Source organism: Desmodus rotundus, chromosome 6 (assembly GCF_022682495.2).
Source record: "Desmodus rotundus isolate HL8 chromosome 6, HLdesRot8A.1, whole genome shotgun sequence".
Classification (NCBI taxonomy): Eukaryota; Metazoa; Chordata; class Mammalia; order Chiroptera; family Phyllostomidae; genus Desmodus; species Desmodus rotundus.
Window position 1 is genome coordinate 1,692,680 of NC_071392.1, and position 19,786 is coordinate 1,712,465.

Sequence of the window (19,786 nt, forward strand, 5' to 3'; positions counted from 1 at the left end):
TGTGACTTTGGACGGCTGCTCCGGCAGGTCCTGGGCTGTTTCCTGTTTGCGTCCCGGGCTGGTGGGTCTGCCCAGGGTGGCTCCCGGCCCCTCCGCCCTCGGCTGCAGTGCTTGGGAGCCACCAGTCCTTTGTGCTTTGTGACCCCCAGCTGTGCCCCCAGCCACGCCGCAGCCTTAGAAACCCATGCAGCACCTGAGACACCTTCGGGGTGCTCAGGATTAGGTAAAACCCCTCCCCGTCCAGGAAAACGGACGGGCATTTTCGGCTTGTGACTGGTGCTGGTATGTCTGCAGCCGGAATATGTGTTCCACATGCTCCGTAAATATATGGACGTGGCCTCTGCCTGCAGGTTGTCAGCCTAGCTGGAGAGGGTGAGGCGCCCTGAACCCTCCACCTGTGTCCAGGTCTCTCCTGGAAGAGGCCACACAGTGCGGACCCACAGATCTGGACCAAAGAGACAGAGCCCCCTCCCTCCCCAATCCCCCACCCCCAGAAAATAGTGACGTGAGGTAGATTCCATAGACAGCTCCAGTTGGCTGGTTAGAGAGAGGTCTCTCCCATAGGTTGTCCTGTGGAGCAGAAAGGAGCGGCATTGCTGAGGTCCCCTTCAGCCGTCATCGACCAGGGCCACCTGAGATCTGCCAGGGGCAGGCCAGGACCCTGAGTGCCGAACACAGCACGCCCTGCCCTTCTGCCCACAGACGCCAGCCCCTGCCTGGTGTCCCCTGGTGCCGGGGTGGCTGGCCGGGCAAAGACGGCTCTTCCTAGACGCTTTTCTCTTTTTAAACCAGCCATCTGTCAGCAAAACAGGAAGGCTCGGGCCCTTTCCCAGCCTTGTTTTGCTGCTGAGGTGGCTTCACTTCTCCCTGCGTCAGAGCGTGGCGGGGTCTGAGGCGAGGGCCCGGCGAGCGCGGGGACAAAGACGGAAGTGTCCGCGTGGCGCATCTGCCAGGCTGGAGGTGCGTTCATTATTGATGGGCAGAGAGCACAGGCTGCTCAGATATGCAGCCTGCCTGGGTAAATGAGACATTCTTCAGCAAATTGCTTCGTTTTTTTTGATTGCTGATTGTACGCGTGTCACCAAGCTGACTCAAGGTTCATCGATGCGTGCTCAGTAAATTAGAAAGAACATAACTATGGATCAGGCAAGAGAATGAGTTCTGTGCCTACAATGACCCAGGGCCATTTAATTTTCTGCTTAATTTTGTTGCAGTCAGTTTGCATTTTGGGTTATTATGCAGTAGGAAATTAACAATAAATAACAAATTTGGTCTTCCTGAGCCGGTAATGATATTTTTATAAATCTTTGTAATGCCGTTTTGGCGGGGATCGAGGTCTGTGCCAGTCTGTACTCCAGCGCGCGCGTGAGGAGGAAAACGCATTCTTCTGGGAAGATAATCTGGTTGTTAAATACACGGCGCTTCTTTATCTCGCACGTGTGCTCTTGTACCTCACGAGAACTCGGCTTTGAACTAAATGCCTTCCTCTCTTTCTCAGATAACCTGAGGACAATGGACGGCGATGAGAGTCGAGACATGTCCCAAGTTTCAGGTGAGACCCTCGTGAGATCCTGTCCTGTCCGGGGCTCCGTGAGGAGCGGCCCCACCTCTGCCCCCCTGCACCAGTTGCCAGAGGTCGTGGTCATGTTCCAGGGGGAGGGAGAGGGGTTGCTGTGCAACAGGAAAAAGCCCAGGTGGAATTCGTGTCAATGTGTAATGTCGCCCCTCAGAGGCTGCCTCAACTGGAGAGGCTGAGCAGGAGCGTGCCTGCGTTACGCCTAGTTTTACTGTGACGTCTGAGTCAACTTGGAAAGGACTTACTCTGTGTTGGTACTCTGGGGGCGGGGTGGTTGCTGATTGATCTTCTCTAGACCCTGAGCACATGCCAATGACCTTGTGTAAAAGAGAGGAAGTGGGAGATGGGGGCGGGAGGGAAGGAGAGAGAGAGAGAAAGGAAGGAGGAGGAGCAAGTAGCTTGGGAAACAGTTTGAGGGTGCAACTTGGAGTCTCTGTTGAGTTGGACACAGCCTGGCTCCCTCCCGTTCACCGTGTGGGTGTCCACACCGTACTGGCCATAGGCCTCTCATCACAGGGCCCAGGCAGTGGGGCAGTAAGTCCTGGGAGGTGAGGCCCAAGGGTGGGTCACAGACTGTCCTGCCCCCCCCGGGTGACACCAGCCTGGCCCGCCCAACCCTGCGTTCGGAGGTGAGGAGACCCACCTTCTGTCTGTGCCAGACCCGGGGACACGCAGCAAAGGCAGCCTCCACGGTTTCCAGTATTTTACGTGTCAGAGCCCCTCAGACTCACAGTCCACCCAGGTCGGGCTCTGTGGGACAGCGGCCTGTCATCGTCCTCTGGGCTTCGCTGGTCTGGCCCACTGGTTTCTGGGTTTCCGTGGAATTCTGCCTCTTGGTCTAAGTCAGCCTCGTGATGGAGCCCAGGCCCCAGGGTGCAGCCGCTGCCTGCCTGGTGGTGGCTCTCAGAAGTGCAGGCTGGGAGGCTCAAGTCCCGCCCACCTGGAGACACACCTGCCACCCACCACAGAGGGCCCCTCCTCCTCCGCGCCGGCGGCTCCTGCCACCCACAGCGTTTGGACGTCAACTCTCTGTGCTGCAAAGCACAGGCCAAAAGCTGGCTTTGCCACCTTGGCCTTCAGGCCCTGGGAGTGAGGCTGTGGGAGTGAGAGCCCGTAGGCACCTGTGGCCTGAGGGCTGCAAACGAGAGCTGGTGAAGGGCTTTCCCTGAGAGACGCACTCTCCCAAGGGCACAGACTGGCCTCACTGTGACGGGGAGGCTGGCGTTTGAAAATGCTGGTGTGAGGGTACAGGAACGTGTGCCCAGGGACAGGCGGCCGGGCACGTGCGGACGTGGGAGAGCGAGCCTGCCTGACCGTTCCTGGACGCGGACACAAGTCACGCACACGCTTAGCAAAGTGCTGGGGCGTGTTTGTTGGTTCCAGGCCTCCTCTTGGAAGTGTGGTGGCTGGAGGCAGGGCCGGGTTGTAGAGGAAACGTGGGGAGACTTGGCATCTCATCTTCCCCCGTTCAGCCATTTGAACGTACTTCCCTCGAACTCGAACTTAGTTTCGTGAGCAGAACCGGAACCAGTACAGCCAGCACTCTGCCAATGAAGAAAGCAGCTTTGCCTGGGAAGCCTCTCAGGTGACTCGGTGGGGAAGGCTTGGGGACCCTTCCCCCACATGGGGTCCCTCCTTCAGCATGGCCTGGGGCCAGGGGCAATGAGATTGCCAAAGAAACAGCAAGTTAAACAAAGAAATCCCAAGGGAAAGAGACTTTTCCTTTACACGGCTCCCCTGCTTCCGGGCCTCCCCTAATTTCAGGTGGCCGAGGCATGGGAGGGTGGGGACAGTGATGCTTCTGAAGAGGAGACCCCTGACTTCTCACCGGACCCCAAGTGCAGGCTGGAGCTCCACTGCCATGCATTCTGATCTCATCTTGGTAACAAAAACAGCAAAAGCCTCATTTTCTTCTTGCCCTGAACGTCATGCTTACACTCCATTTGTCCCGGGCTCTGGCTGCTTAATGGGGAGGGTCTCCAGGAGGGGGACCTCCTGACATGAGACTACCCGAAAGGGGGGTTTTGGGGGGAGAGGGTTAAAGGTGCCCTCTGAAATCTAGCTGGGATACACTCAGCAGAGGAAACACTTCTCACAAACGCTCTGAGCACTTTTGGGTTTTGTTACCTTGGAGCATTCTGCACAGCTCTTGCTGAGTGGCGGCCTTTTTACTGAAGATCTGCAGGTGATTTTTCTACTTCTTGCTGCTTCTCCAATTAAGCCTGACATCCCTTTTTCCTTATTTCTGAAATTGAGGGAAGTGGCAGGTAGTTAGGGAACAAGGATGGGCATTTGGCCAAACAGGAGTAGACACCTTCATGTGAAATCTGAGGAGAATGTTACAGGACCGTCATCTCTTCCCACAACATTATTCCAGGTTCTGTTCTGTCCACCGGACAAAAAAGTGCAGATTTCTCTAAGTTGCACCCTATAAAACTTCCACTTTCAGAGGTGAAATAATATTCCAATACCAGCAGTTTCTTAGGTGGCAACCTAATATGTATATAATGCTCACATGAAAAATGGAGGAAGACTTAACATCTGAGTTTTCCAAACCACCTGGCTCTTCCTTTCCCGGGGTGCACCCTGGCTGTGGACGGCACTTGCTCAGCTCATGTCCCCGCCTTGCCCCCGACTTTGCGGCAAAGCTGTTGAACACACCAGGAGGGAAGCCCACCCGACACACAGCCTCCCCTTCCTTAGGGAACACCTGGTTCGTGCCCTCTGGAAGGCTCCTCTCCTCTGCGGCCGCCCTCCCACAGGACTGTGTTATTTTGCTTTGGTTTCTGAGGGCGCGCCAGCCTGTGGGAGGGAGAGGCACGTGGGCACCAGGAGGCACTGACAGGCCTCCGTGAGCATCTCCTCTCTGCCCCCGACTGCGGGCCCTGAGACAGTCGTCCCTGCCTCCTGGGATGCTGTCCTCTCCTCACAAACTAGGAGATGTGAGCCAGGCCCTCTGTCCCGCTCCCGCTGGCTCCTGCGGCCCTAAGCTACACCAGATGTTTTCTCCGCGGCATTTGTAACATTTGCCGGGACGTGGCAGCAAGAGTCGGCTCTGTGGACACAGGCAACCTGCTTGGGGAAAGGAGGCCGGAATCTCCTGAGGCGTCAGCAGGAATGTCAGTCACAGTGAGTCACGTAGGTTGGACGTGGAGCAGACACTGCCTGGACGCTGTTCTCATTTCACATCCACAAGAACCCAGCGAAGGAGGGCCGGGCTCCATCGCCAGCACGTGGGAGCAGCGGCTCAGAGATCTCAGGAACGGACCCAGAGGACGCCCGCCCCCCAGGAGCCAGCCCCACCCCGGGGTTCGAGCTTCTCCCCCCCCTGCGGAGCTGGGAGTCCCTATTCTGAGTTCCCACTGACCACCGGGAACTATGTGCAGCGGGGTGACTGTACGTAACAGAAATTCAGGCATTTGGGAGACCAGGAGTCATAAAACTCTGTTGGGTGAAGCATAGTCTACTTGAGAAATTATTTGCTTGCTGCTGATGCGCTAAGTATACAATGTTCTCGTTTAATTTGCCCCAAAACACTTCTTCTAGGTGATGCTTCATGGAAACATGGCAGCAGGTAAGTGAAATATAAACCGGTAAGAAGTGCTGGTCATCTTTCTAAGTAGTTGAAATCACATCGCTCCTCCTCCATCACCCCCTTCAAGGCTTGATCCCCTGTGGCCCCCAGGGTGCATGTCTGCGGGTCCAACCTTCACTCAGCGGACGTGTGGGGCTTGGTGCCACACGCACCTCGTGTTTCCACGGTTACAGTTTACGGAACAACCCTCTATGCTCAGTCGGCATCTTGGCATTCACGCGGACTATTGTTATTTTATCCTCACACCAGCCCTGTGAGCCAAGCCAAAACCATGGGGGCTTTTTTGCCTCATTCCACTCTTGAAAGAGTCTTGAGGAGGCGGTTTATTCCAGGCTCCCATCAGTCTCAGAACTGGTGAGACCCGAGCTCTGTCCGGGTCTGTCCACGTCTGGCCCCAGGGTGCCGCTCTCTGGGGTGCGTGGACTCGGTTTAAGGACTTCATCTCTGTGTCTTGTGTACTGTTTTGGTGGTTTCTGATTTTACTGGGTAAACTGGGCACATTTGCTGGGAACCCACCATGCACCCATCACAGAGGTTTGCAGGACGGGGCCCCGGGGCCTGCATGGAGGCCTCCGGCTGCCGGGTGTGACGCAGGTCTCAGCAGCCACCACTCAAACTCTGGGGGCCTCCAGGCAGGTCAGCTGAGCCCTGAGCAACAGTCCCGGAGTGGAGGCGAGGCCAGGCTGAACCCCAGCAGAGCTCGGCCTGCATGGGAAGCTCTCCAGCCTCTCTCTCCTCTGGTCCTGCCGTGTTTACAGGGCCCCTGGGCCCGCTGAGGCTCAGGTTTTCTTCCCCTGCTCTGGGTGGGTGTTCCCGCACACGGGGGCCTCCTGTTGACCCGCCCGGCCCACAGTGTTTTGGAGTCGCCGCCCCTACTGTGTTCGTTAGTCCTTCCCTCCCCCATGCAGAATGCCTGCAAGCGGCGCTGGCCGCGTCTTCCCTGCCGGGGCCGACCCGGCGTCCTCAGTGAGCAGGAGGTGGGCTCGTTCCCTAGTAAACAGGCTGGCCAAGTTTTTTTAAAGCAATCAGGCATTACTTGGACACACGTTACTTAGCATGAGTTGAGCAGAGACAGAGTGCCTCTGCCCGGTAAGTCCTGATTCTTTGCAGTCTCCCCCAGCCCCGGCCCTGGGATCGAATGGGTCCCAGGGCATCATGGGATGCTCCCAGTTACCACGGGGAAGACCATACTGAGAAAATGGGGTCCTCACGTTTAGTTTCTCAGCCCCCCAGCCCCACGTTCTGAGAACGACAGCTGGTCAGTCACGAAGATGCCTGTGCACACCCCACACACGGGGACCTGTTTGACCATCTGTCAGTTTGCTAGACCAGGGGCCTGCACTTCAGATCAGCAGGGGGTCCGCAGGGCATCTTTGAGAAAGCCAGTGGCCTGTGGGGCTCTGGTCTTCCAGCTTCCCCGCCCTCCAGGGTCCCCAGTTGCCATGAAAGCCTGGCTTTACCTCCTGCCGTTCTGTGAAGGATTACTCTTTAGTTTTTTCCAAATTATCAGAGAAAGTTTACATAAATAAGATTATTCTTACCAGAAAAATACAGTAAAATTTTTCTCTGAGCAGCTCCCTAAAGCTCTCAGCGTTTGAAAGCGGTGACTCTGGACGGCCGCATAAAAAAGTGGTCAGATGGCTCGCCTGCCACCTGCGTTCTCACAAGCAGAGTTTGTCCCGTTGTGAGCGAGTGAGAACAACACAGGCCTTTAGCACCTGATACTCTAAAGCCTGCTGTTCGGGGCAGGGAGGACGTTAGTGTGGTCACACACATTCGTGCATTTGGAGTGTTCCGCCAGCCCTTTCGGTCCCCGTCCCTGGCCTCCTGTTTCCCCTGGGGAAATCCCTGTAATTGTGCCCACCTTTACCCATTCCTCTCGTCCTGGCTCTCCAAATATACCCGTGATGCCTCGTCGGAAAACAGGCCAGTCACGGAACCCCAGCCAAGCTGGGTGTGAAACGCTGTGTCTGTTTCCTGGAGAGCGCAGCACTCGGTGCCGGGCGGGCTGTCCTGCGAGGTGTTCCAGGACGGTCGTCACATGGCGGGGCACTTGCTCCAGTCTTGCCCATCCTCTGAAGGGTTGGACGAACAAGAAAACTGCACACCCCCTGCAGCTGAGTGTCCTGGGCACGTCAGCAGGTCCCTCCTGCCCCGCCCTGCCCAGGGAGCCACATCGCCGGCCCTTTGCACGCAGGCCACCCCGTCTGCCGCTTTTCTGCACCTTCTGGGGGGACCTTGCTCTCCCCTGGCCTTCCCCCTGGAGGTCATTCCACGTCAGCTCAGGGCCTCGCCACTGTGGCTGGCCTGTGGTTTGCATCTTCTGAGTCAGTGTTTGGTTAGATCTGGACTGGGAGAATACAGGGATTTGCATTTCAAAGGAGAAAGAGAGTTTCCTGTGAGTCAGGGTCTCCCAGGTCTGGGTCTTGGAGTGGGTGAGCCCAGGCCGGAGCCTCGGGCAGAACTTCATTCTAATGCAGCGTCCACGCAGGAACCTAGCAAAGCCCTCTTCCTCCAGTGCACCCCACTGTGTGCGGATCACACTGAACGGCTCACCTTTCAAAGGTGCGGATTCCACCTGCGGAGTGCTGGGCACGCCAGCAGGAACTCCCAGCCCCTTCTCTTCCCCGACTTCCCTTCCCCACCCGGTTGAATCAAATCAGGCAGCCTCCAAAACATTCCCCGATGAGAAAGCGAACAGACCCAGCATCTGTAGCTCTGAGCCGGGAGCCCCATCTGGAGACCTTGGAACCAAACCCAGGTGCGCGGCAAGTGAGGCCGGCTCACAGGTGGTCCATCAGAACAGCCTGCAGGAGGACGGTCAGCCTGAGGCCTGCAGGGCCCCGCAGGCCACTGCCACTCGACCCGGCCCTCGGGCTCCGGGGGGTCAAGCTCCGGATCATCGGGGTCACGTGAAAAGATGTTCGCTCTGGTGTTGTGTTACAAAAAATTGAACAGTCTTCTAAGTCCACAAGTAGGAGAAGGATGTGAATGGGCCCTGTGCTCCCCTGTGGCGCCGCCGTGGAGCTCGAGTTGTGGGAGTGGGGGGCTGGCACTGGAAGCACTCAGGCGACGTCTGGAACAGGTGGTGTATTTTGACAAAGAACGCATGTCGCCCCATGTCACCTATAATGTGGAAATGTGTGGGTGTGTGCACACGCGTGCACACACATGTGTACACACATGCACACACAGTGCATGGTTACAACAGTGGCCGTCTCTAGCACTGCAGGTGATTTATGTAGTTTTGCTCCTCATCCACCTCTACAAGGTGAGGCCCAGGTGTGCTGGGCTTCCCTGCTGGCTTGTCCCTGGGGACCAGCCCCCACGGGGACCACAACCCCCAGAAACTCATGCTCCCACCTTTCTCCCCAGGGAAGGAAAGCCCTCCCGTAAGTGATGCTCCGGACGAGGGCGACGAGCCCATGCCTGTCCCTGAAGACCTGTCCACCACGTCTGGAGGCCAGCAGAGCACGAGGACTGAGAGAGGAGGGGGTGAGTAGGTGTCCCGCCGGCTGGCTGGCGCTCCATGGTTCCCGAGAGCCCTGCCTCTCTCTGACCTTCCGAAGGCAGTGAAGTGGTGACGGGAGTCATCCCCTCTGTGCTGTCCCCTTGGCCACCACACTAAGGAAACAGAATAGAGACGGGTGGGCTGGGCCCTCTCGTCTGAGGGGGGAGAGGAGCTCGTAGTCACCGTGGCCGTGCGAGTGGGGAGCGGCCCACATGGGGGGGACACGTCACCGGCAGTGTCTTCTGTGCCCCGCGCACCGCGCACATGTCCAGTTTTATGGATTGTGCACAGTGCAAATGATACGTCTCCTGTGCCGCGGCACCAGGGCTATTTATTTTCGGGGCTCTGGGTCGAAAGAACAGAACTGGCCATTTTTACGCTGTCCCTCTCATCTCTGTTTCTTCAAGGTTCAGTTGAACTGAAAAAAGAAAGTTTGGTAAATAGAGATCCTTGAGTGATAAAAATAAACCTAGCTGATCGCAGTTGGCATGCCTTCCCGTACGCCCATGCACAGCGGGACCCTCGGTCTCTCCCCGGTGAGCTGGCCTGCAGTCTGGATTACGGGGAAAGCGACCCTGCAGCCCAGTGAATTAACTGCGCCCAGGCAGCAGCCTCAAACTGGGTTTAGCTTCTGGCTCGAAATCTGTTTTTCACTCCATCATGCCACATTTCTCCTGAGCTCACAAGTCCACAGTTCTCGGAAGGCCTGTGTTTTCCCTTTTTAATAGAAAAAAATGTGATATGGGGGGCCACTTGTTTGCACAAAAGAAGGTCACGAAGGGCCCCCAGGGAGCACCGAGGCAGAATGGACCCGCGGGTGGGCAGGTGGGAAAGTCCGAGGCGTGAGCCCCACAGCGGCCAGGACGGCGACCTCCGTTCCTCCTTTGGTTTATGGAGTCAGCACAGCGATCTTTTGGGGGGCATCCTGACCGAACAGCTAGTAACAGGGAGCGCGTCTTCTTGTGTCTTAGAAACCGAGAGCACTTGGGGTACAGTCCTCCTTTCTTTACCTAGTTGAATGAGTAATAGGGGCAGTGGGCGAAATCACCCGACGTAGATGAGCCGAGAAGAGAAGTATTCTGTGAACCCTCTGTCCCTGTTAGTTAGGGCTGCCTGAGGTGTGAGAGAAGCGGCGTTTGGGGACCTTCCGCTCTGTGCCACCCACACCATTTCAGGGGTTCCGGAGCGGGGAGGCCAAGGAGCGTGCTGTGTTATAAGGGACGCATTTAATTTTAAGATCATCTTCTGTTGATTCCATCTGATGCCGGCTGATCGTACACAATGTTGCTGCGAAGTTCCCTCTCAAACACATAGAGTAAACGGAAAAGTCAAATTTAAGTAACGATGCGCCGTGGACACAGCACAGACCTGCACAGGTGGCATGTGAGGGGCTGGAGTTGGGTGGCCCTGCCTCCTCTTGTCTGTTTGGTGTCTGGAGCCAGCCGGGGCGACGGGTCCCGCTCTCTGCCCTTTTCACGTTGGCAAACGTGCTCACGACCCACCCTGGGGCGCGGACAGAGGGGCTGTGTGGATACGTGTCCACTAACCATCGCAAGGGGCTGGGCACCTAGATATCAGTGTTAGGACTCCGGGGGTCCGTACGGAGACACTAGGGAGCTGTCCCTGGAGTCCCCCGCAGCCGGGAAGTCAGAGTTGCTGTGACTCCCCCAGGGAGCTGAAGGCCAGGCTGACTCCTGGGGAGCGGAGGACAGCGCCCAGGTGTCCTGGTGCAGGTGACCAAGCCTGTGAGAAATGCCTCCGTGGTCCTCGGAATGTGTCACCTGAGTGGGTGTCAAAGGCGGGTGCTCCTGATGGCTCCCAGTCTGCGTCCTTGGAGTGGGGGTTTGTGCGGCGGGTGCACACGCGTGGGTGTGGCTGTGGGGTGGGGGCTGGTCTGGGATCGCCCGTGGTCTCCCCCCGGGCATCCCGGCCATGGGCAATGTGATGATGTTCATTGTGCTCCCCCTTTCGTGCTAAAGTTTGTAGAAAAGGAATCTCAGAGCGCACAACGCAAAGCCCCTAGAAAGCCTGTGTTGGCTGCTCTCACCATCGACGTGGCGCAGGAGCTCCGCTTCGGGCCAGAGGCTTGAATGGGGGCCACGGGTCCACGGGGCCACCACGGGGCATGGCCGGGAGGCCGCCACACGCAGAAGCACAGGCGGCACCAGGCCACTCGCAAGGGGCCAGGTTTCAGGACAGGAGTCAGTGAGTACCAGGCCCCGCCAACCAGATCGGGACTTCCCCAACGACTGGGTTTTGGAAACCATCCCTCAGGATTTTGGATGGGAGGCAGCCTCGGTGTGCGGCCGTTTATTGCTCATTTAGTCTGGGCTGTGGGGTAGGAAGCAAACTGGGTGCGTCAAGAGCGTTTGAGACGGCGCGAAAAGATGGGGGGTATCGGCACTTTGAAGGAGGAAGCTGGGAGTTGGAAGCCGCCTTTCATCAGCTCCCGGGACATAGGCGGAGGGCCCAGGAGCACCAGGGGTCAGGCCACAGGAAGCCAGGGCGCCCCGCCCTGTGCTCTCAGGAGCAGTGGGGCTCAGGCAGGAAGCGGCCCAGGGGGCTGGCAGGACATGCGCAGAGCCTGGGCGCAGGCCCACCGGACTGAGCGCCAAGCCCAAGCCCCTCTCCGGCCGTTCTCTCTGAGACTCGGTTTCCTCACTTTAAAGCGGCAATAGCAACAAAGCACGTCCTGCAGAATGTCTTTGGGGGTTGAACGAGGAGAGAAAAGCAGCTTTGACGAGGGCAGAGGGAGAGCGCGAAGGACAGAGGCAGCACGGGAGAGAGAGCAGCCCGTGCAAAGCAGACTGTGGAAGCCAAGGGTGAGGACCCAGAGTGGCCTCTCTGGAGGGAAGGAAGCGAGAGGCTAGGCCACGTGGGCGGCACCAAGGATGGAAGAGGGTTGCACGAATTTTTTAAGAGCGATCCACAGAATCAGCAAACTGGAAACGCAAGGAAGGAGTCCCTTAGAACAAGGCCAGACTGAGCGAGAGCCGAGGAGCTGGCCCCACGGCCCCAAGTGGAAGTCCAGGGCACCCTCGCTTTCTGCTGAAATGTCAGGGGAAATGGGGCAGGGCCAGCAGGTGGGAAAAGGGCAGAATTGACCACCGGGCGTCTGTTTGAGAAAGAGACCGGGGTGCTTTTGAAAGGCTCCCAGCTAGAGACGAGGCTAATCTCCACCAGAACAGCCTGTGGTTATGAACGAATCGGTGGGAAAGGGTGGAGATCGGCCCACCGAGAAGAGGGAGGTGGCAGTCACATGGGAGGGCAGGGCATCTGCAGAAGGGGAAAATACTGGTTTCTCACCACCTTGCTTCACCCGGTGTTGAGGGCACAGCCATAGGACTGTAGAAATAGGGCCTCCTGGATTAAGGGGACAAAAAACATCACATGGGAACACCGGCGTCAGAGACACAAGGCCCGGTCCCACTTGCAGCCCTTCTCTGGCTCCCTTTCCTTCCAGGTCCGGACAGGAGGAAGTGAAGCCATGCAGGGCGGCCCAGCACCAGCTCCGGGGCCAGCCTTTGGGATGGTCTGGGTTTGAGATGGAAGCTTGCTCTTCTGAAGTGGTCTCTTTAAAAATGAGAGAACCTCACCTCTCAGAAGTGGTTGTGTACGAAAGTGCCTGGAGCCGAGGGCGTACTCGGTGACCTCCCAGCCTCCAGGCAGCCCCACGCCGACGCAGCTCTGCCTGCATTCGCGCCTGGGGGCGCGGCCAAGATCTGTCCCGGCCGCTCCTGGGCTCTGACAGGCGGCCTGTGGAGGGACGATGTCAGGACTGGTATATGAAGAACAGATGAGCATTCTGTACAGAAAACTAAAGACTTAGTGATGTCCTGCCTCTATCCACTAATCTGTACACTTCTCCTTCTGGACAGTGTGAGGTTTGCGCATTCCTGCCTTGCCCGCCCTTGGCCGTGAGGGTTCCGAGGCCTGACACTGAGCGAGGACCCTGGAGCTCTCGAATACTATGGGGGGCACCCAGGCCTGGGGGAGCATGTCCCACTCTGAGAGGAGGGGCTCTGTCTGGAGTTGGAGGTGTGCCCTGCCCGTGAGTCCCGAAGGCTGGAGCTGGGGCAGGGGGGCAGATACAGCAGAGACAAGGAGGACCAGAAGTAGGACACCGAGCTGGCCACCCTGAGAACCGTGAGCAAACAGTGAGCATTTAGAGTAGAAGTGAAGGGAGGACCCAGGGCTGAAGCCCAGCGAGGCTGCGGGACTGAGCTGGGAGAGTGCACCCGAGCGCAGGGGGTGGCTGAACGGGCTGGAGAAGATGAAGACCTGAGACCCAGGCAGGCTTGACCGAGGCTCACCAAACAGTGAGGTTCCTGGTAGCCAGGACCCGGCACGGTGGTTTTTCTTATGCACAGGCCAGTGTGAGGGCGGGTGTGAGTGTAGACGGGGCGATTACGTATTTGTGCATGGCTGGTCATTCTCGTATGTGCTTCTTTGCCTCTGCTCGCTTAGGTGGCCTCCTCCCTGGGTTGGTCCCCGCAGTTCATGTCAGGGCTGCATCACCGCAGCTGCAGCCCATGGCCTCTCATTTCTTGAAGCTGCCTTAGCTCTCCCGGGGCCCTTCCCTTTGAGTGGTTTGGCCAGGGTTCGACTCACCCTGGCAAAGATGGAAAAAGGAAAAGAAAAATAGGAAAAAACCCAACGTTTTTTCCCCCTTCCTTGGAATTCAGAAAAATGATTAAGTGTAGAAAACGAATTTTCTTTTTTGGTCCATTCCCTAGAAGTAGACATTCCTTCACTCAGGCTGAGTTCAAGGACTGAAGTGGGGATTTTAAGAGGATTCCTGTACTTTTAATAGCTTTGCGGCTTTTTCTTTTTGGTGTCAAATCTCACCTTCACAGTAAAGTTTCCGACAGGATACAGTCACCTCACGGCTGCGGGTGGAGGCAGAGCTCTGGGCCCCTCCCCAGCCTGGCAGGGGTGCAGGCACACATTTCAAGGTGGAAGGAGAAACACTGGGCTTCGGTCGACTTGGAGACGGGGCAGCGGCGTTAGAACACGGATGCGAAGCCTGCTTATCTCATCAGCAGTTGGAGGAAGTCGCCTTTATCTGTGCGGTGCATCACTTCAGAATGCAGCCCGGGAGAGCCTTTATCTCGCAGCATCTCAGCTGCGGCTGCAGCCAGCTCCACGTGCAGACCGGGCAGCTGGAAGCCGCCGGGGCGCCCGAGTCTGATGGACCCTGGGGCGCGGGTCCTGCGCCCTGTTTTCCTGGGAGGCACAGCTGCCGGCTCACTCGCCTCTCCGCTGCAGGCCCCGCTCCTCCTCGCGGCGGAAGGATGGTGTGATGGCTGTGGCCGGGCACAACCCAAAAAGTCCTCTGTCGTCCCCTTGCAGTGAGCGATCTGTCCCCTGGAAAGCCTGGTAAGGACAGCAGACGCTGTCAAACCAGCTGACGGCGGCCAGAGAGACTCATTTTCCTGAGTTTCCCAAAACCTGAGACACGGCACTCTACTTTTGAAAACAGACGCTGTGATGTAACAGGGTCGTGGCTTCCCATGTGGAAGTAAGTGTGAGTTTCTTGTTGCCTCTCCTTCGTCGGTCCCTGCAGGACATTCGGAAGTCACGGTCTTCATAGAACAGAACGTCATGACGTGTTGACCCGCTAAGGTCACACAAGTGGCTGCGTGTGCGTCAGGGACCTTGCGGGATGAGTGTGCAGAATGCTCTAGAAGAGAAAGCAAGGGAGGTGGTGGAGGGTGAGGGGTCAGACTTGGGGAAAATGTCTGGAGAGGAACCTGGCGGGGAAGCCACTGGGTGGGGGGGAGGCGAGTGTGGACGAGCGGCTGGTGCTGGAGATGGGCCCTTGGAGCTCGGCAGGGGGTTCTCTGGAGCAGCTTCGTGGGGCGGAGGTCCGCACTGAGGGTAGAAGTGATGGCGCAGATCACAGAAGGCAGCGCTGGGGCTTGCTGAAGAAGTCGGGTGAAGGAAGGGGAGAAGGAAGCATTGGGGGCTGCCATTGGGGGGAACGTCCAGTTTATCTTTGTAAGAGGAAATTATTTAAGTGTGTTTGAAGGCCACAAAAGGGCTGCTGGCAGAGAGAACAGATTCAAATGTAACATCCCGAGGGGAGTCCTGGGGGAGGCAGGACCCGCCGTCCAGGAGCCGGGCTGGGGCTCTGCCCGGCCGTGTCCTATCCCAGAGCATGTCTCCCTAGTGCTCTCATGGCCCTGTCCCTCCCTGCATGCAGTCTCCACTGAGAAGTCCCCCAGACAGAGGTTGTCCTTGACCCTGTGGTCTAAGTAGCAGTGCCACCCTCGTTCCTCACCCTGCGTCTCTCTCCTCACTGCAGCGCCTGTCACCATGAACCTGGGGGTGTGCCTCTGGGGTCACTTCCCAGCGTCCAGAGATGCCCAAGGTGTGCAGGCCACATGCATGAATAAGTGAGTGAATGAGTGAGTGAATGACTGAGTGAGTGAATAAGTGAGTGAGTGAGTGAGTGAGTGAATGAGTAAGTGAATGAGTGAGTGAATAAAGAGCGAGTGAGTGAATGAGTGAACAAATGAATGAATAAGTGAATGAGTGAGTGAGTGAATGAATGAATGAGTGCATGAGTGATGGAATGAGCCAATGAATGAATGGATAATGAATAAGTGAATAGATGAATGAGACAATGTATGAGTAAATGAATAAGTGAATGAGTGAGTGAGAATGAGTGAATGAATTAGTGCATTACTAAGTCCATGAGTGAGTGAATGTGTGAATGAGTGAATGCATCAATGAGTGAGTGGCATGTAAATGAATGAATGAGTGAGTGACCAGTGAAGGCCGCGGCAGCCTCCTCTCTTGGCTGGAGAGCTGTAGGACAGCAGGGAGAACCGCAAGTTGAGGGACAAGGACTTAGGGCCCAACATGCAGCTTACGTTAGTCACTGCTTCTCGGTGGGCACAGGCGGCGTTTGGGGCAGCGCCTAGCCCTCCCGTGGCGGGATATCTAGCCACCACGTCCCACCTCCCCTGGTCATCCTGCACCCCAAGTGCCCCCGTATTTCCCAGTGGGAGCCCGATTGAAGCCCCCCTGTTGAACCCCAGCAGCTCTGTCAACCACACGGGCCTCCCCCACGAGCACTCTGCACACAAGAGGAAAATTTGAAGCTGCTCATTTAAATGTTTTAGCATAGACAGTGTGTTCCAACACCTGGCATATGAATTCTCTAAAACAAAGAATTTTTGTAGAAAAACTGCACCAGAAAGTTTGTCAAAACTTGGACCCTGGATTTCTAACCGTACCCCCAGTTTTAACTTCCTGCCTCTGCCGTTAACTGAAAAGCTGCTTAGTTTTACAAACAGAAACCAGTGAATCCTGGCTTCATTCTGTTCTGACAACTTGCATTCAGGTCCACCTCGCACCCAGCGGATTCACAAAGGGAGATACAGATTCTTATCCACCAAGGGGGGCAGGGAGGCAGTCTGGTCCCGGTCTTCTTTGTTCCCTCTGTGTTGAAAGACGACTTCACTGCTGTGTGCACAAGACAGCCAACCGACATTTCGTTAACTTTCCTTCTACATGGGGTTTCAGAAAGGAATGGAAAAAAAAAAAAGTTTTGAGCTGTGGTTGCCAGTTGCCACCTGTCCTATCTGGTTAGGACATTTTCTGATTTGGGAAGTGTAAATATAACCCAGAAAAAAAAAAGCTTCCCCTCCTTTTATGCAAAAGCAGAAAGGTGGAGGCCGGGCAGAACCCCAGCAGGGCCTGCAGCTTCCATCGACCCAGCTCGGTGGGGTGGGGACTGTGGCCCCAGGGAGCCACCCACGGTCCCCGCACCCTGCGCCCCGTGTGCCTGGGGCCGGGACTGTGTCCTCCAGATAAGCCCTGCAGGAACTGCTATTCACACGTCACCACAGCTCTGGCCCCAACTGTAGGATTTGGGGGATAACAGGAGCTTGCAGGGGGCTCCATGAGGACATCCAAGTTGGTGGCATGCAGGAGCCAGGGCGGCCCGGGGCCCGAGACTGATCCAGGAGACCTGCGAGGCTCTGGTTCAGCTGTCAGCAGCTCGGGGCACCTGCGGCCGGAAGAAATGTTACCAATTAGGGCTTTTCCTTTTGCTTCGTGAACACTGGTTTCCCTGCCCAGCGCCAGCTTCCCAGGGGTTGCGGCATCTGGACAGCTGGCGTGGGGAGCAGGGGTGACTGGGGGGTGGGGGCGCTGTCATGGGGGAGTGAGCCTGGCGGGACACCCGTGGGAAGTAAGGGCAGAATGCAGGCTGTCCAGCCAGAGCTGATAACAGATGCCTCTGGGCTGCCGACGTCACCAAGACCAGCTAGCCTGTGACTGCAGCAGGGCCTGTGTCCCGGCGTGCCTGTCACTGTCCTTGGGGGTTGAAGAACTTGAAAATGCAAAGCGAGACTTGTCCGAGTTCCACTCACATGTGACTGAACTACGACGACTTCCCCTGAAGAGCATTAGGCTCACGGTCCCCTTATAAACTTGGGGTTGCGCTGGGTGTCCTCAGACCCGTTTGAGACCCTTGGATTGCATACAGCCCGGAGATACATGTACAGATCTGGGGAGGCAGCCTCTTCACTCGTCCCCACGCACGCGGCGGCTTCATGAGCACGCTGTGTCGGCAGGGGCTGAGCCACCTGCGCATGGCCGGGAGACTGTCACAGCTAGTGACGACCGAGGGTCGGCATTCTTCTCCCCAGCCTGCTGCAGGCACCTGACACTTGGGGCAACAGGATTAACCGAACTGCCGTTTCTGCCCTACTTTCAGGACCCTGCTCAGCTGCAGGAATCTCAGGGGGGGCCCCTCTCGGGTGTGTCTGTGCAAGGTTGCCTGTGGCGAGGAGACACCATCCCCTACGGGGGCCATGGCTGCAGGCTGCCCATTTCCCCCCAGAGTCACCCAGGCATGAGTTCATGTGGCCTTGACCCTCGGTGGCTTTCCCCGCTGGGTGCGTGTAGGAGGGGCCTCAAACCCCATCCCGGCTGCAGTTCAGGGGCCGGCAGACGCCACCGGTTTTTTTTTTTTTTCCAGAATGAAGGACGGTCCCATTAACGGTGAAACGCTGCTAAAATGAGAAAAGGACTTTTCGTAGAGCCCTGCAGGCGCCTATGTGATTATTTTTATTATCATCCTTGGAACCCAGCAGAATTTTCTGCTTTTGCAATATCTCTGTGCTCTCCCGTTGCACGGGAGGGCAATAAAAATGGGGCTCCGGCCGCACCCCAGAGCGCTCCGCGGGCTTCTCTCCACATCCCAATGGTGCATAGTGACAATTAGTTATTATCTCGTGTAGCTACCGCTCACTGACCCTTACGTAGCCTTGCCGTCCGAGCGGTCTTCGGTGGGATCCCGGCTTGGTGCAGAACGCTGTGGTTTTCAGTGAAGTGGTTCAGTCCCGAGGGTTACTTTGTCATTCTAAATGCTGCATCAACCCGCAACTTTAAAGCAGGGCTGGCACAACTAATATACGGCCGCGGTGCTGACATCGCTGGACTTGGCAGCCAAGGGTGCTACAAATTCTGTTAGGGGTGTGTTTCTTCATTGGTTGGTTTTCCCCCTTCACAACTATCACTGACGGGGCGTCTCCTGAAACTTAGCTAACAGACCGCCTGCTAGGTGGGGCACATGTGCGCCCCCTCGGTGCTAGCTCGGGGGGCTGGCCCCCGCAGCCCCAGGCAGGCCGCCTTTGGGAGACACGCCACCACAACCGATCCTTGTGTGGGACAGAGGCTTCACAGATGAATGACAGCCAGCATTCCTGGGACATATTTGTGAAGTATGGGAACCAAATGTTCCAGGGTAGCTCAGGCCTGTGACGGTCTCATGCCCCCTGCACTGGTGAGTCTCCGTCTTTAAGGAGCCACGTGAAAAACATGGCACAAGAGGAGTGAATTTTAATAGATTTTATTTAACTCATTTTACTGTGCCTTCACTGTCAACAGTCATTGAGCATTTTAGTCTTTTCCTGCCCTGAGTCTTTGAAACCCAGCAGGAATTTTATGCTCACGGAGCACCCCAGGGGGCACTGGCTGCTTTTCCAGTGCCCAGAGCCCCCCGGGCGGTGGAGGGGGGGGGACGCATGGGGGCTTGTGTAGAAGAGTGTGTCACTATGATACAGGAAACGCTTCACACTCATCCTGGCTGAAGTGCAGCCCAGAACTAGTCATTTATCAACTCCCTCAAGTAGTTTTTAAATCGGTTTCCCCTTCAAAACGTTTTCTCTGTTGTCACCACAAACGAATGTGAAAATTTGCTTCTAGTTCTTCCATTTTGGGGGCCACACTTGATGTAGAGAAAGTCTAGGCCCAGTCCCACTTGTGCATCCTTGGGGTTCATTTTCGGCAGCTCTGTCCTAACTGTAGGTCTTGTAGGCATTTGATTAAGTACGAAGCAGTGAGAACAAGTGAGACATAAACATGGCAAATCAGCCTTCCAAAGCGCAGTAGCCGAAATAAATACAGACAGTCTCAGTTTCCAGCCACTCACTGGATGCCCACGCGCTCCAGGGGGATGTCGGGGGTGGGGAGTCCCTAGGGAGTTTTGGAGCAAGGTGGTTGTTTTCTGGACGCTGTGCTGCAGCCGTGTGCGTTGAGGACAGTGCTCAGTGAGCCCCTCCCTTGTGTGAAGTCGTTTGCAAAATGTGGAGAAACGAGCTTCTGGATCACTTCCTGGAGCCTGCTGGAGGCACGCAGCAGGTGGCCAGAACAGGCTCTTTTCATTTTTTTAGGGGGAGAGGGAAGCGGCCGAGGGAGCAGAGCCCGCGCTTTGCCGCAGCGCCCTGTCTGGCAGGGCCCCCTGGCCTCCACCAGGCCGAGCAGTGTGCGGCCCCACCCCAGGCTTCCTGGGCACAGCGCCTCACTCACTGACTGTGCCCTCGAGTTTCGGGAGACAGCGTGTTCTCGCTCATGCGGCGGCTGGGTTTCCTGAGCACACCGTGATCCCGTCACAGGCGGCCCTGTGGCTTTGACTGTGCTGCTGCCGCCTTACAGTCTCTCTGTCTTCTTCCTGCCTTCCCTCCCTCCCTCCCTCCCTCCCTCTCTCCCTCCCTTGCTCTGTCTTCTTTCCTTCCTTTACTTCATTTCCTTCCTTCACTTTATTTCCTTCCTTCTTTCCTTTTTTGCTTCCTTCCTTTCTCTCTTC

At 56.7% G+C, this 19,786-nt stretch overlaps 1 protein-coding gene across 11 annotated transcripts in view; it reads left to right on the forward strand.

Moving 5' to 3' along the window:
- The window catches only part of IKZF1 (IKAROS family zinc finger 1), an 82,487-nt gene that overhangs the window by 12,219 nt on the left and 50,482 nt on the right, over window positions 1–19,786 (forward strand). For 8 of the 11 annotated variants that reach the window (XM_053926781.1, XM_045197378.3, XM_045197377.3 and 5 more), the window contains 2 exons: window positions 1,499–1,552; window positions 8,547–8,666. In XM_053926781.1, the coding sequence (XP_053782756.1) occupies window positions 1,513–1,552; window positions 8,547–8,666 (160 nt within the window). In that variant the 5' untranslated portion in view covers window positions 1,499–1,512. Of the gene's footprint in view, window positions 1–1,498; window positions 1,553–5,122; window positions 5,151–8,546; window positions 8,667–19,786 lie in introns of all 11 variants that reach the window. The other 3 variants (XM_053926780.1, XM_045197376.3, XM_045197375.3) reach the window with 1 other exon arrangement.